The 16,118-nt window shown below is 32.4% G+C and overlaps 1 protein-coding gene across 1 annotated transcript; it reads right to left on the bottom strand.

The window, feature by feature from the left end:
- Positions 1-2,200: 2,200 nt before the first annotated feature.
- On the bottom strand, positions 2,201-8,139 carry ACBP6 (acyl-CoA-binding protein 6). Its single transcript, XM_089446165.1, has 4 exons — positions 7,981-8,139; positions 5,423-5,540; positions 2,749-2,811; positions 2,201-2,554 (listed from the first exon to the last, which is right to left on the bottom strand). The coding sequence occupies exons 1-4, from the start codon at positions 7,990-7,992 to the stop codon at positions 2,487-2,489; spliced, it is 261 nt and encodes an 86-aa protein (XP_089302291.1). The 5' UTR covers positions 7,993-8,139; the 3' UTR covers positions 2,201-2,486.
- Between the last annotated feature and the right edge of the window lie 7,979 nt (positions 8,140-16,118).

The following is a 16,118-nucleotide window of genomic DNA, read 5'->3' as shown; positions in this document are numbered from 1 at the left end:
GGTTGTGACATCTTAAGATTAAATGACCTCAGTTTCAAGTTAAGCCATTCAAGATTTGTACATGTAAATATCAATTTATATTGTCAAAGGAACTTAGTTTGAGTGGTATGGGACATGTTTCTTGTCCCTATCTGTGTGGGTTCAAGTCTTTGGAGACACTTTGTAATCTTGGTTTTGTAGCAAGGTGTGAAAGAATTGAACCCCTAACCCCTCGATAACAAAGATATATGATCAAATCCTGTCGAGTTGGCTCAACTTTAATCTCTCAATAACAAAGATACCTTAACAACTGGAACTCAACCAATTAAACTAATTAAACTAACTCTCAACACTAATTTTATATATATAATATTTCATAATCCTCTCTATTATTATTCAAATGTTCAAAAACCTCTCCCATACTAATAAAATGACGAGAATTACATTACCCACTTCTGCAGACTCTCCCATTCTAATAGCAATTTGGATATTAGAATAAACAGAATTAATGTCAATCTTGATAGCACTTCCCAAGTAATACTAAATTTAGCACTTTCGATATTACAAAAAAAGAGAATGGCAATCTTGATAGCACTTCCCAAGTAATACTAAATATTTAGAGGGGGCAATAATCTTAACACCCTTAGATACTTAGCAACATCACATTAATATTTAATATTAAATAATTTTTGGAGGGGTAATAATTTTGATGTTTTAATAATTTGGGGAGTCTTTTTAGGTATAATAGTTTTGATGTTTTAATAATTGGGGGGTTTATTAGGCAAGTTAAAAATAAAAAATAAAAAAAATGTGAATACAAAGATTTATGGTCAGATCTTTACCTATTGGCCTATAAATTATAGTGACAGCAAAGTTTATTTAGGAGTTATAGTGGTAGTGGTTGGAATCACTGTCATCTCACACAATAATAATAATAATAATACCTTGGCCATTGTAAAAAAGAAATATGCAATTTAACTGTTCTTTTTTTTTTCCAATATTTTTTTGGTCAATTTTACATGAAATTTGGTAAGAAATTGTTAAAATCACATGTTTAAGTTATACAATCTATATATTTTATACAATCCACATACTTAATGTATCATATACTCAGTATTGAATCCATTTGCCCATTCAAAAACACATTTTAAATAATAAAAAATTACAACCTTAACCATAATCATATAACCAAAATTAAAAATCAAAACATAAAATAATTAATCTAAATCACATAAAAATAAGTTTTCGGAATTTCGGTCATGACATAGCCTATAAGATCCTATGATACTAACGAATTTGAATTTAGTCATCTGTGTAGTGTCGATACTCATGCCCAATCAGACCATTATCGACCATGCTTTGATTTATAACTAATAATGGCCCATCTGAAAAGCTATTACCCCTATTTTTTATTAATGGGTGTCACCATAAACATTCATTTATGCCTACTGGATAATCGAGTCTAAAATAATGCAAAGAAAACCAGGCTTATGGCAACAATTTTGAAAAGGCTGCCACTGGCAGATTTGAAATAATTGTCAGATGGCAAATCTGTGAAAAAGACTCAGAAGTGACTCCACCTCATCTAATAGTAATTTCAAGTGGTCAACGGCTATTTTAGTTCAACATAGAGTCCCATGCCTAAATTTATTAGGCTAAGGCTTTTGGCAAAGCAAAAAGAAAACTAAGATGCATTGAAAATGATTGAATGGGATGAGATTAAGTCAACAAAACTAAAATGCATTGAAAATAATTGAATGAGATGAGATTAAGTCAAGTGAGTTGAGTTGAAAGGTTAAATAACATAGAAAATAAAATTGAGCTATAAACAAATTCAAGCAATCCATGCTTGAAAACTTTTTCAAAGTTTTGTTGCTAAGAATGAAGCAAAACTATTTAAAACAAACATTAAAAAGGACGATTACTTTATAACCATTTTCCTTATTGAGTGAACCATAAAAACCAAAGCGAAAATATTGCCATATATCTCTGTCACAAATATTACATAATCAACTTCATACGAAAGTAAACTTTAAATAAAATATAGAAAGCCTAATACCAAATGGTTACTAGTCTAACCACAAACTTCCAGCAATCACCATAAGGGCATTTGAAGTTTGAACATAATTGCTTGCTATCCACAATATTAATCACAAGATGTAGCTAAATTGCGATAAAGGCCAAGGAAGCAAGAGCATGCGTAGATTTCACTGAGCAACGATTTAACACAACAATTTAAATGACTATTAATATACAAGCATTTTCCTTGATGAGTCAACCATGGAAGCCAAAGCCAGAACATTGCAATAGATCTTTGTCACAAATATTAGATAATCACCTTCAAATGATAGACAGTTAACTTAGTAGGGATATGATAAATAAAGTCTAATACAATCCAGTTGATAGTCTGATTGCAAATTTCTGAAACTACTACGAGGGCATAAGAATATAATTTCTTGCCATCCACAATATTAGTCACAAGATGCAGAGAAATTGACCTAATGGCATCATGCTACTTCTTGTAGCTGTTTAACCTTAGTGATGTAATCTTCCATGGCAGACTCAGGGGTTTTATCTGTAAATTTCACAGCCGCACACAGTTCATGAGCTTAGAACACCGAAATATTCTAATTATTCAGATTTTCGAACATCACCCAACAGAAAAGGAGGAGATTCCAATCAAACTACAGAGAATAAGCTAAGGGAAGAGGCTCCAATCAAACTACAGAGAAGAAACTAAAGGAAACAAATACACAAGATGGCTCTGACCTTTAAGTGAATTCCATGCATCCCACTTGGCTCTGTCCCTCAAGTTGAATATACCTGGACGAGCTGCAAAGAGGTGTGAATTTCCTCAACAGTCAGTGCTACTAGAATTATCTGCTGTATAAGAATTTTTCAGTTATATACTGTCACCTGAGCAGCAATGAAACACAACATTTACAATTCAAATATAGCAGTATCTTATATTAGCATGTGGGAAATTTTCTAGCCACGAAGCACAGTAACTTGGTGTTTATGGAGAATGAAACGCCTTAATTCAGGAAACAAAACAAGGTATCATCTCAAACTAACTTGGACAAAGGATTGAATACGTCCGGATAATAAAGCACATCCTAAAAAATTTAGAAAACTAACTGCAAATCAAAAAAGTATTTGTTTTGCATTATATTAATTTAAAAGGGAAATACTGTCTTAACCACACAATCAATTAGTTGAGAAAATATCTTAACCAAACACCAAATTAGGAGGTATTTTAGTCCCACTAAATCTCTCAAATCCAACTAATTAACAACAAAACAACTCACACAACAATTACATTTAATGACGAGGGACATCATTCAATACACACAAGACAAGTAGGAGTTAAATCTCCAACACTCTCCCTTAATGAGTACTTGTCTTTAATCTTCTTATATGGCAAAGTCTTCGTTAAGTCATTTTCGAAATGACTTAAAATGAACTCCATCAAATTGTCTCTTAACCTTTTTAAAGGTGTAATTGATAAATTATATTCCCGAGTTCTACTCTTGAACTTCAGAATCACAAATCTACAGATTTCAATTACTGCACAGCATCCACAAGCTTTAACATAACCTCACTATCAAAACACTCTCATATCTTCACCAACTAATTCCAAAGTAGATGAACAACCATCCATACTAAATTTTACTTCCCACTTGACCCCTTTTTATAAATTGTTTCACCTATTTCATTTGATTTTGAAAATCTGATCATCATTTATTTTACCAACAAAAAATAATGATAGACATATTTTAGCTCACACCACCATTATCTTAATTCACATGATCGAGGCTGCCATTACAAACAAGATACTCCATCCCTACATTGGAACCTGTGATAGAGTTCAGACGCCTGCAGTGACACTCTGAAAAAAGCAAACATGTATGGGCAGGTCCTTTCTTTTACGCTCTGATTGTCGCGTCCGCAGGGTCATTGTAAAGTAAATCTGAATAAGCACCGCTACCATGGCCGTCGATCCGACATTCTCCAGCGCAACTAAGTCTGTTTGCAAAATTCCATTCTGCAGCTCCCTTACAAATGTTGTGTGGTACTAACACGAATTCCCTTATAGAATCGTGCCCACAGGTTGGCAGCAATTGATGCATATTCAACTTCATGAAACAATAGAGAATACAAAAAATAATGATAGCAAGCTGCTGGGATCTTCCGTTAGATGATGGGATCGATGCTGAGAAATGTCAATACTAGCACACTTAATAACGTGAATGGTTGGATCTTTGTCTGCAAGCTAATTGGGAGACATGATTTGCTCATACCAACATAACACTAAGGATCTCCTCCACAAGCATGCCTAACAGAAATTCACTCAGCCTTTGCAGCTATAAATCGCTAGATTCTCAACAGCGTTGACTTTTTCCACACTGCGCCCTCTGTTTTTATGCTGTGATTTCTCCATGACCGATGAATTGACAACGATATCCTTTATGCAGTCTTCCTCATAGCTACCAATGTTACTGCTCTTTCACACGATAATTGGGGTAATTTGAATGACAACCATTTCTCTAGACTGGGTCAACAGCTTCCACGATAGGAATCCGTTCAAGATCGACGGGTTCGTTCTTGATGCCGTCAAGGCCGCTGGTGACCTTCTAATCTGGCGTCAGACGCCTCCGGTTTAGGTCGTCTCAGGAGATCAAATATTTTAACGATTAGAAGGACAAATAATGAAAAGAAAAAAAATGGTTGTTACAGAAGCGGAAGCAATAAGGGCAAAAGGTATAGCCGAGTGAGCAAACAGTCTTTCAGTTCTCCTTTCATGAGCTCTTCGGTAAAGGAAAACATACCTCGCCACTATAACACAAAACACTAATCTATCTAACCTAATCACACAGCTCTCACATTTTCTCATCTTCCTGGGCTTTCCATAAGAGAATTACAGCCAAAGCTCCTAGTTCTAACACTCATTTAGGAAACTAATTGAACACCAAAAAAAAACCCAATTTTGCATTACATTATTCCATATAAATATATTAATTATTAATCTAGGATAGAAATACGGTAATACTAGGTTATCCACACAATCAATAATATCTCTACTAAATACTAAATTAAGAACTAAATATTAAATTAGGAACTATTTCAATTGAATTAAAATTTTCACATCCCATTAATTAACAACCAAACAACTCACAAATCAATTAAATTTAATAATGAAAAAAAACACCAGACAAACGAATTAAATCTCCAACAAAAAACACACAAATTCTAATAATTTTTATTTTTCTTGAGCTGCCACCATTGCCTTTCACAGTTCCTATTTAATAGTTTGCTCAAACTAGCAGTGTTAGACAATATAACTCAATAGGTTTTCCCTTATTTAAGAGCAAAAGACCTTGTCAGTAACTCTGCAGTATGTTGACGATAAAGTTAGAAGGAAATGTTGGGGTTCAACACTCACAGGTATTGCATTTCCCAACGGTCGCCTGCTTATAAAGACCATATAGAATAAGCTTGTCGCTGTCAGTGGTACTTGGAGGTAACGTCTTGGCTTTCTCGGTATACTCCTCGAACTCCTCCTGGAAAATTGTAGCATATATTATTCTTTCAACAGGAAAATAAATAGCAGTTTTCAAATCTAATAAAAGCAGCGCAAGAGGCAGAACTCATTTATTTTTGGCTCTATGCTACTTGAAGTATGTTTCGAAATTGTTTAGATAAAGTAGAGTTTAGTAGCTCGATTTTTAGTTTTACTTAGTATGTTTCGAAATTGTTTAGATAAAGGAGAGTTTAGTAGCTCGATTTTTAGTTTTACTTTCTGAGATCCATGCAGTATTTGTCCATCCCAGTTTTACTTTATGAGATCTATGTAGTATTTTCCCATCCCCTGGACAAACAGGTATCAACCCTACACCACTAGAATATTATAATATTAACAAGCAGGGAAATACAGTGTAGAATATTATAATATTAACAAGCAGGGAAATACAGTGATGTGGGGTTTAACGGCAAGTTTTGCTGGGTGAAACCCAGCTAGATGAAGGTTCAAATCTCATTGAGTATATATATGACCTGTTGTGTCCTGGCTAGAAGAGTAAGCGACCCCAGAGCGGACGGTCTCGGCTCTTGTTGAGGCATAAGTTAATTGCTATTGTGAGGCTTGCAGGCTGTTGCGGCTCTTGTTGAGGCATAAGTTAATTGCTATTGTGCGGCTTGCAGTCTGTTGCACCTAGCCCAGGTTTATAGTGGCAGCCAGTTGGATTTGATTCTGGGTCTGTTCAGGATCTTGTTGAGGTATAAGTTAATTGCTATTGTGCGGCTTGCAGGCTGTTGCACCTAACCTAGATTTATAGTGGCAGCCAGTTGGATTTGATCCTGGGTCTGTTCAGGATAACTCTCACCAGTTACATTTATAAAAAAACGAAAACAAAACAAAAAAACAAGAAAACTTTACCTTCATGATTCTCATCCCAGATTCACACTCGGACATTTAGATTTATTTTAACTTTTAAAATCAAATTATGCAGGATATGAGGGGAAAAAGCATGATTTGACGCTCGTACATTTAGATTTATTTTAACTTCAAAATTATGCAGGATAAGAAGGAAAAAAGCTTGAGTCATTTTTCTGGGGAGCATCCATCTATCTGAACACCAAAACTATTCACACAAGAAAAAGATTAAAAAAAGTCGTTAAATAAATTTTTTATTTATTAAAATTAAAATAAAAATAAATTTAATTTAATTTAATTTAATGAATGTCGTTAATACACCTCATTAACCTCATTAGTTGACACATCTCTTCGTACCAAAAACTTTATAACAAAAAATACTGAAATGACCTAGATATTAGGATTAAGTTATTAACCTGCAAGAAATATATTACAATAAACAAGATAAGTTCTTAAGACATCTTCACTGTCCTGCATTTAAATTTCATAAATACATCTCTTCCACCCGAACTGTAGAGTGCACTCTGATCCTCTCGTACAACAAAGAACTGAAAGCTTAAAAAATGGGATAATGCCATGAGTGCTTTCTGGTGCAGATATACCAATATCAATCTTATTCACAAGGGTAATGTCCCTAATCAATGAAACTACAAGGGAAAGATGATAAACTAAGGTCCCTTGGAATCAAGGGCAGGGGCAAACTGGCCTACTTGTTGGATCAGATCTACAAAATCCGTGTAAATAAACAGAGAAGAAAAAATCAGGCAATTTTGCCAATGGAGCCTTGGCTTTAAAGTTTTAAATCGTCCACACAAGTTCAATTCTTGTAGTCAAATCGAATATCAAGAACGACTGATCCTAGCATTAAGCCGGAAACTACGGGTACCTAATACTTAAATCAAATTTAAAAGATAATTAACCCAAAAAAAAGCAATTTTCCATAGAAATCCGCAAAAAAATTTAACAGAAGTTGTGCAAAAATGTTCTATTAACAGCAAAATCAATAGACAAAATTTGATGAACTGGAAAAGCTTTAAAACAGGGAAATAATTGTTAGTACGTTTACATTGCAAGCTTAAACTTTACGCTTCCCCGGAAATAAAGTCGGTACGGCAACATACAATGTCTTTGATGGAAGAAGAAAGTTCCAGACCTCGGCTAGTATTATTCAAAGGCAAAAACTCAAAAAAAAACACAAAGACACGCATTTCTGCCCTCATATAAATTTCAAACAGAAAACGGCGAATACAAATTTAAGCAGACGGAAGAACGAAAAGGAGCCAAACAATAAAGGGAAAATATGGGCAAAGTCAATGACGGAAATCTAATTACTCAACAATAAAGGTATCAAGATCTTCAACACAGCTTGCGGTTCTTCTAATCCAAATCTCAAAACCAATCAAGCAAATACTGACTAGCGGAATAAGCATATCAAAAATACCCAAAAATCTGCAGAGAAAATGTATGGAACATATATTTTACTCGTTTAAAGCTCACTCTGAGACTATAACATGGCCGCAAGATCTGTAAAGAATACCAGGAGAAAAAGCAGTGCAGCAAATACTTACCTTCAACCCCATGGCTCGGCTTCAATATCCTCACTCTGCGTCTTCCCGGGAGCAATATGCAATGAAGACAGATCTGGCAACAAATATGTGCAACGATGGCGTATTTATTGAGGGAAAAGGCGGAGGCCTCAAGGTAAAGTTAGATGAGCGAACTATCCGTCCACCAATAATAGAGTGAGGACCAGATGCTTATACAGTACTTAATTTCTTTTAAGACAAATTTCTTCTAGGCATTAAAAGTCAACCAGCAGTTCAAATTGGGTACGAAAAGAGTTTCAATTTATTTGGAACACCTCACCCAACTAACAACCAGATTGCTATTAGTAAGGTGAACTAATGACTCAGATTTGGTTTTCGATTGTCCAGTAACATGTTAGAAGTTTAGTGATATGTTTAATAGCAAGGTTATTTTTTTCAAAAAGATGATAATTTAATAGGATGAAATTTTAATGTATTTTTGAAAAAAAAATTAAAATATTAGAATTTTGTAAATTACAAATTTTAAATTTTAATTAGAAGTTTAGTGATATGTTTAATAGCAAGGTTATTTTTTTCAAAAAGATGATAATTTAATAGGATGAAATTTTAATGTATTTTTGAATCTATAAATAAATTTAATATTTAAAAAAAAAAAAAATATTAGAATTTTGTAAATTACAAATTTTAAATTTTAATTTTTTTTTAAATTGAATAAAATTAAATACAAAGATATAAAGATAAAATAAAATATATATTAATTAAATAATATTTTAGTCAAGTAGTTACTAGTATAATCAATTGAGGATGGGTCTTGTTAGCAAGGTGATCCAGATCAAACCGCATGAGGTGGTTGTGTCTTGTCCTAGGAAACATACTAAAAAAATCCACTCAGTTAAGGGTTGGTGTGGCCCACGCCCGATCCAAGTTTTACTAGTACAAGGATGGGCCTTGTTAGCAAGGTGACCCAGATCAAACCTCATGGGGTGGTTGTGTCCTGTCCTAGGAGACATAACTAAAAAAATCCAGTCAGCGAAGGATTGGTATGGCCCAGGCCCGGTACGATCCTCCTTTGTCAACCCTAGAAATCAGAGACAATTTGACAAACAAACAAAAATTTAACACTATATATATATATATATATATATAATAAAAGAATTAATATATTATAGATATAAAACAGTTTATTATTAACCTAGACGGTTAAATTAGTTTAATTGGTGGACTTTTCCTCCCTCGCCTTGCAAGTAATGTCATTTATCCTTAATTTCTTAGGGGTTAAGCCCTACTAATAAGTTTGTGGCCGTTATATATATATATATATATATATTTTGGATGGTTGAGAAGAAGGAATAGAATCTTTTTTATTCTATTTAATCTTTCCAAAATAATATGATTACATAGTAGTTGTGAACATTATTGATAAAATCTGATAATTATAATTATAATTTTTTATTATTTAAAATATACATGCATATAAAATAATTACTAATATAGTTTATTAGATTAATATTTATTTTCATTATAATTTATTTGATATTATTTTATGATTTGAGGTTAAGTTTTTATTGTTTATTAATTTAAGTTATAATTCTAAATTAAATTTTCATGGAAATGAGGGTGATCCAATAACTTACGCATATTTTTTTATAAATTAGGGTGATCCAATAACTTACGCGTATTTTTTTATAAATTAGGGTGATCCAATAACTTACGCATAAATGAGGGTGGTCTAATAACTCAAGCATTATTTTTTTATAGGAATTAAATCCTATTTAATGATGGAAAAAATCTTTACTTTATATCATTAAATAATATTATCAAATAAGAAATTTAAATTTTAATTAAGCATCTTATTAATAGGATTAAAAATATAAATCAAAATTTATTACTTACTAAAATAATCAATTATTGTTCTTTCAAAGTATCTTGAAAGTTTGACCAACTAAAGTTTATGCAATGCATTAACCGAAATGACCCAGAATCGTGGCAAAAATGTGCAGAGATTTGTGTTAAGATTCGGTTAAGATTAACATTGTGAGGTTGAAGAGATGTGTGGGCCCTTCATCACTATAAGCCTACCATCCATGAGTGATCACATGATATAATTTTTTATGGATATCAAAAGATAGAAACTAGGGTGAGTATCAATTCTTTTTAAATAAAGAGGGGAGTTCATCTTTGAATCACAATACAATGTGCAATGGAAGCAAATTGTTCAAATGGTTAACCAAGGGTAAATAGCACTGACTTGGCCATAAAAGATTCAATCCAAAGATATAATGAAATATCAAAGGAATTTTTTAGGAAAGGGGATGGGAAATATTATTTAGGATGTGACCACTTGTCCTGGTAACTAGTTTGGTGAGAGTCATAAAAGCTTTTAAATTTTAATTTAATTAGTCACTAGTTTGGTGAGAGTCATAAAAGCTTTTAAATTTTAATTTAATTAGAGTTTCGAGGATATTGGAAGTTGTTCAAACTAATTAAAGGGGAGTATATCTTTGAATCTGAATATAATGTGAAAGGAAAGTAAATTATTCAAATGGTATACCAAGGAAACATTATTTAAGATGTAATAACTTGTCTTCCCAAATAGTTTGGTGAGGGTCATAAAAGTTTTGAAAATTCTAATTTAATTAAAACTCAGGGTACATAGGAAGTTGTCCATGACCAATAAAGAATTGAGGAATTAATTCACTTATTGAATTAATGTAAATAATAAAATTTGATTGGGCATTGGGTAACTATGACCAATGAAATTCCATTTATGTAAGGAGCATCTAGCATCATAGTGCACATGTTTCTATGAAAATTGGTGTAATATAATTTATGAAAATTTGTGTAATATAAGTTTTAACCGTGATAGGAAGATAGGAAGAGGATTATATATGTATGTATTAGGATTATATATGTATATATTATGAATAAAATATTTTTATTAGCTTTTATTGTTTAATTTAAATGTGTAGTTTAATGAAGCTTTAAATTTGCTGGGAAAATAATGGAAATTTTGGCAAAAAAAAATTGTAAATTAGCGTTATAGTTGTTAAACTTCAAGATTTTGGGTGGCCTAGGGTTTGTGATTGTATTGAATCCATTTCCACCATAAAAAATGGGATTCAAGCACTCCTACAATCAGATTTTTTGAGAAAAAATGACGTCCCGGCAAATTTGTTGTCTCTGTAGACAACGTCATTTAAATATAGCTAAATTAAAGTATGAAAAAATAAAAATATAAAATTTTGAATTTTTAAAATGTTACATAATTAGATTACTTTTAAATTATAATTAAATGGTCTTTGCCACTTAATTTAAATATAGCTAAATTAAAGTAGAAAACAATAAAAATATAAAAATTTGAATTTTTAAAATGCTATATAATTAGATTAATTTTAAATTATAATTAAATGTATTATTAAATTTTGTAAATTAGCATTTTTTGCATTGTCACATAGAAATAATTATTTAAACTTTGCCAAAAGTTCCATACACCCACATCGAAAGTTATATTAATAAATTTCGAACATTTTTTTCTTCATGTTCGGCTTTCGTTTTCTCATTAGCTAAAAAAAATAAGAAATTCGTCCAAATGCTTTCATAATATTGTTAAAGTTGAGTATTCCATTAAAATTATAAAGTTTGAATGGTGTGATATGCAAAATTTAAATGTTTCAAAAAAGAATGTTAAATAAAAATAATATATTAAATATCAATATTTTTGAAATTACATCTCATAGCATATATATTATTTAATGTATTTAATATTACTTACTAAAAAAGACATTTAAAATAAAATTAACATATTAAAAATTTAATCTTGTAAATTACATTACACAACATATATATTGCTTAAAGATTTTAATTATTACTTATTGGTATATATGTCATTGTTTAAGCAGTGACATCCCAAAAGGAAAAAAAATGATATATAAAATGATGTGTGTGTGAGTGCACCTTGAATTAATTAAAATATTATAAAAATAAATGTGAAAGAAATTAGTTTAAATGAACATTAACAACACAATATAGTTTTATAAACATCTAACACTCTTAAAATTAGGCGTTTGGCCACTATTTGTCTCCCTGTATGATGTCATGTCGACATGGTCCACGTATCTTACCTGAACTTTCTTGGTTAAACCCCCTAGTTTAGATCTTTTAATTGGCCTATATAACTCTCTAACACAAAACCTATTTAGTTGGTCAACTACCAATATATATTGTGCCATTGATCCATTAATGTGTGGGGGCAGTATATGCCACCCGTTGGATTTAAGCAAGCACATTATCCAATGGGTGGCGTATACTGCTTGTGCACATTAATAGATCAATGACACAATATATATTGGTTGTCGTCGAGAAGGGGAGGACGATATTCCACTGCTCTCTATAATACTTACATTATAGGACATACCAGAAGAAATATGTAAGCATAGAAGAGCAGGTAAAAGACCTCATCAAAGAAGGACCCCAAAATGCCACTAAGAATTTACAAAATCATGTGACAAGGAGGATTTGGTACACAAGGTTGAATTCTTTGCAGGATTGTTGGAGCCCTCCAATGGCGGACTGGATCACTCTTATGTCGGGATGCATCGGCTACTGCTTTACAAAAAGGACTCCTTTATTTATCTCCAGTTTTGTCTCTGCCGGGAATTTATACTGAAGGATGAATGCCATAAATACCCATCCTTCAACCTTGATGTGATCCCTGTAGTCCTAGTATCATTACAAAATAACATACAAGCCTTCAAGTCAATAAGGTTGAAGATAAATAAATTAAATTATTGATAAAAAATGATACATTTCAATCTGCAGTGTTAAACTATAGAAAGTTTGCAAAAAAATTTGGTCAAACACAAACTAATATTGATTTGACCAAAAAACCTAATGCATTATAACTTGCCTACAGCAGGGATAATAAGAGGTCATTTTTTCTTGGTTGTTCGGACATTATAGGTTGGTTATGGATAAAAGTGGGTAATTATTATTGTCTCCATTAAAGTTTGGATTCTCAACAAAGTTATATGTTTTTCCTTTTTGGTTTGGTATATTTTGACAAGGGAGTGTATATTAGCAAATGTTGTTATAGTCATTAAGTCAATTTGAACGGTCACATGCCCATGTATGAAGTGATCCACATTGGATCACTATATAATTTGGCATCCAACTTGATGCTTTCAAAGTGGAAAAATTGAAGGAATTAGCTTACAAGAGCAATTTTTTCAATTGGGCCCAATTTTGAAAATTGGAATCTAAAACCTTTTTAGGCTAACTTGAGGCCTTATATGATGTATTTTCGGGGTAAAACTTATATGCTTAAGCATGGTCCCTGTAACACTATTCTACACTCATAATCTTTACAATAGTGCAACAAAGGCATCAATTGAAGTTCGAATGCAAAATTTATGCTTCTGAGAAGTTGACTTATCATGATTGACCACCATAATTCGATAGATGTCATGTCAGCCCCCATTACTCATGGAAAAGGGTATAACCACATGAAAACTATGAAGAAGACCTTATAAGGATTAAATTTGTAACTTTGGTTGAGAGTTGAAAGAGTCAAGCTTAACCCCTACTTGGTTATTGGGTTATCTTACAACCGAGCCACTAAGAGAAAAAGGGGTTTCATTCTATTTTCTTGCATTTTGATACATATTAGAGAAGAGTAACTAGGAGTGGATAGAGAGAGGGTAAAACAAAGGGGGTTTGTGTTATATTGCATCCCATGGGCCACAAGTCTTAGGTAACTCCATAGAGAGTACCTACTCCTTTGTACTTGCATTATTTCTATTCCAAATAAAAGAGAGAAGAGCGACCTCACTTTCTAGTTAGGTTTTCTCTTGAAAGGGTTTATGAAAGCATATATTGGTGTTCATTGTGATTGACATGTGTTTATATTTCATTGTTCACTATTTTCCACATTTTATCTAATCAATAATAACATATATGGAATCTAAAGTAATTAACCCTTCATAATGTAGATTTCAATTTAGTTTAATAGATTTATTGTGATGAATCGTCTAGTGGAATATCCATGGCATTTTATAGATCATATTTATGTCAAAGCAAGAATTCTTTGGGAATTTCGTGGGAATTTGCATGTGATCAAAGAAAGAGTTTGAGCACAAAGCCATAAAACCCTAGCCATGTCTGATAAAACTATTTATAATAACCATTGAGATTTGGCACAAGAGATATTCTCAAGGCTAGAAGTGTAGGTTGTAGATACCAGTCGTAAAATTAAACTCCTTATGGCATCTCTAGCAAAAAAGTTGGTAATCGAAGAAGACAGAGGTTCCAACTCATAGGTTAGATCATAGGGAAAATGGAAAGATCGGGAAGAACCAAAGAACGATTCCAATCAAGAACTCGAAAAATTCACTCCTCACTCATCAAAATAGCACAAGTACATCCTCACTGCGAAAAATTGTCTTACTATATGGCTTGAAGCCATTTCACTAAAGCAAGTGAGTGATAGTAGTGATACAATTCCTCGAGCAAAACATTATCACTAGGTTCAGTGCTCCAACTGCACTTATTTTTTATAATACTACATCTTTTTCATCTTTGATATTATACAAATTTGTCTTGGAAAATGGAATTATTCTTAAACATTCTACTATTTATTATCCCTAAGATAATGAATTGGCTAAATCTAGTAACAAAAATATAATTCACATTATAAGAAAATTGTGTTAACCCATCATAGAAATTAGCAAATGCTTTACTCAATGCTCTTGGCGTTGATTGAGTCACTCCTAAGCCTTCCCTTGGAACCTTATTGTAATTTCTTATTTATGGGAAGGAAGCCATCTTTCCTCCAAACCTTTACTTTCATGCACTTCAATTTTCATAGGAATCCCATGGTAAACCTTATCCCATCATGAAAAGTAGGATTGATGCCCTATTGAAGCTAGAAGAAGAAAGGGAAAAGGCACATGATAAGTTTGCCTCCCATAAAAAACGTATTAAACGATGGTTCGATAAGAAATCAGCAGGTGACAAGGAATTTAGTGTGGGTGACCTTGTTTTGAAATGGGATAAAACAGATGAAGACAAGGGTAAACACGCCAAGTTCAAGTCTATGTGGCTTGATCCCTACTAGGTGCATGAAAAATTGGGCCTACATACTAGACTAGAAATCTTAAATAGGAAGATTGAGACCCTTCCCGTAAATGGCCAAGACTTGAAACAATAATTCCCTTAATGGATCTCTAAGCTTCTTTTATGTACATATTGCTTTTGTCCTGTACTTTGTTCTTTTTTATCACATTTTGTTTTTGATGCATTCATTCTACTACCAAGCCATTATACATAAATAAAAGGCCTTGTATATAAATAAGTATTGTTTTGACTCAATAATAATGTTTCAAACATTTTGAGAGCTATTGTAGTAGCTACACAACCATTGGCTGACATTAGATGTCCTTCTACTAGTTTAGTCCTGAATTTATTATAAATCAATGACATCTAGATGGAAAATACGACTCAAATCATGTGTAGACTCTAGTCAACGGTGATACCTTGTATCAATAATAGTGTTGTAACATTCTTGTTTTTGATAAGTTATCTATTAGATAAAAAAATCAAAATGCCATACAAAAAATGATAAGTTAGGATATGGACCAACAACAATATGGAAAATAAAAATGTTAGGAGTGATTATTATTGCAGGTCCATATCAAATAAAATGATAGGGTAGTTACTCTAAAAAAGGAAGCCAAAATGAAAATGATAGATAAGCAACAAAAGAAAAATATTTGCTTTAGAAAATAAATTCAGGTTGCTAGCTCACATGCACCTTTTAAAAATGTCCTTTTGATTAATCATGCTTAAGTTCTTTAATTATGATTTAATTGGTGTAATAAATTTTGATGACTTTATAAAATAAGTGACAAATGACACTTTTGTCGTATTGGCAGAAAAGACAAAACAACACATCGGGCGTCAATAACCAATGCATACATTTCAATGAAGATCCTTCACTCCACCCGGAACAACGGCGGAGGAAGCCTTTCGGCCCTCCCTTGACTGTTTCTCGTTAATGCGAGGGGGGGGGGATCCGAAAAGTAGTTTTCATGGTTGCTTCTTTTTGCAACGTGGCACCTCCAAAATGTTTCGGACCCCCAAGGCCCGAAACCACAAACCATTAT

The sequence above is a fragment of the Pinus tabuliformis genome, chromosome 9, assembly GCF_031772625.1.
Source record: "Pinus tabuliformis cultivar Carrire ecotype Pingquan chromosome 9, CPIR1, whole genome shotgun sequence".
Classification (NCBI taxonomy): Eukaryota; Viridiplantae; Streptophyta; class Pinopsida; order Pinales; family Pinaceae; genus Pinus; species Pinus tabuliformis.
The sequence above is the reverse complement of the archived record's forward strand: the minus strand, read 5'-3'. Positions and strand labels throughout refer to the sequence as shown.

Excerpts from the sequence above, each read along its gene's own strand:
- ACBP6 (XM_089446165.1), bottom strand. Across the intron at positions 2,812-5,422 it reads CGTTGGGAAATGCAATACCT|CTCGTCCAGGTATATTCAAC; the intron begins GTGAGTGTTGAA and ends ACCTCTTTGCAG. Across the intron at positions 2,555-2,748 it reads TGCATGGAATTCACTTAAAG|ATAAAACCCCTGAGTCTGCC; the intron begins GTCAGAGCCATC and ends TGAAATTTACAG.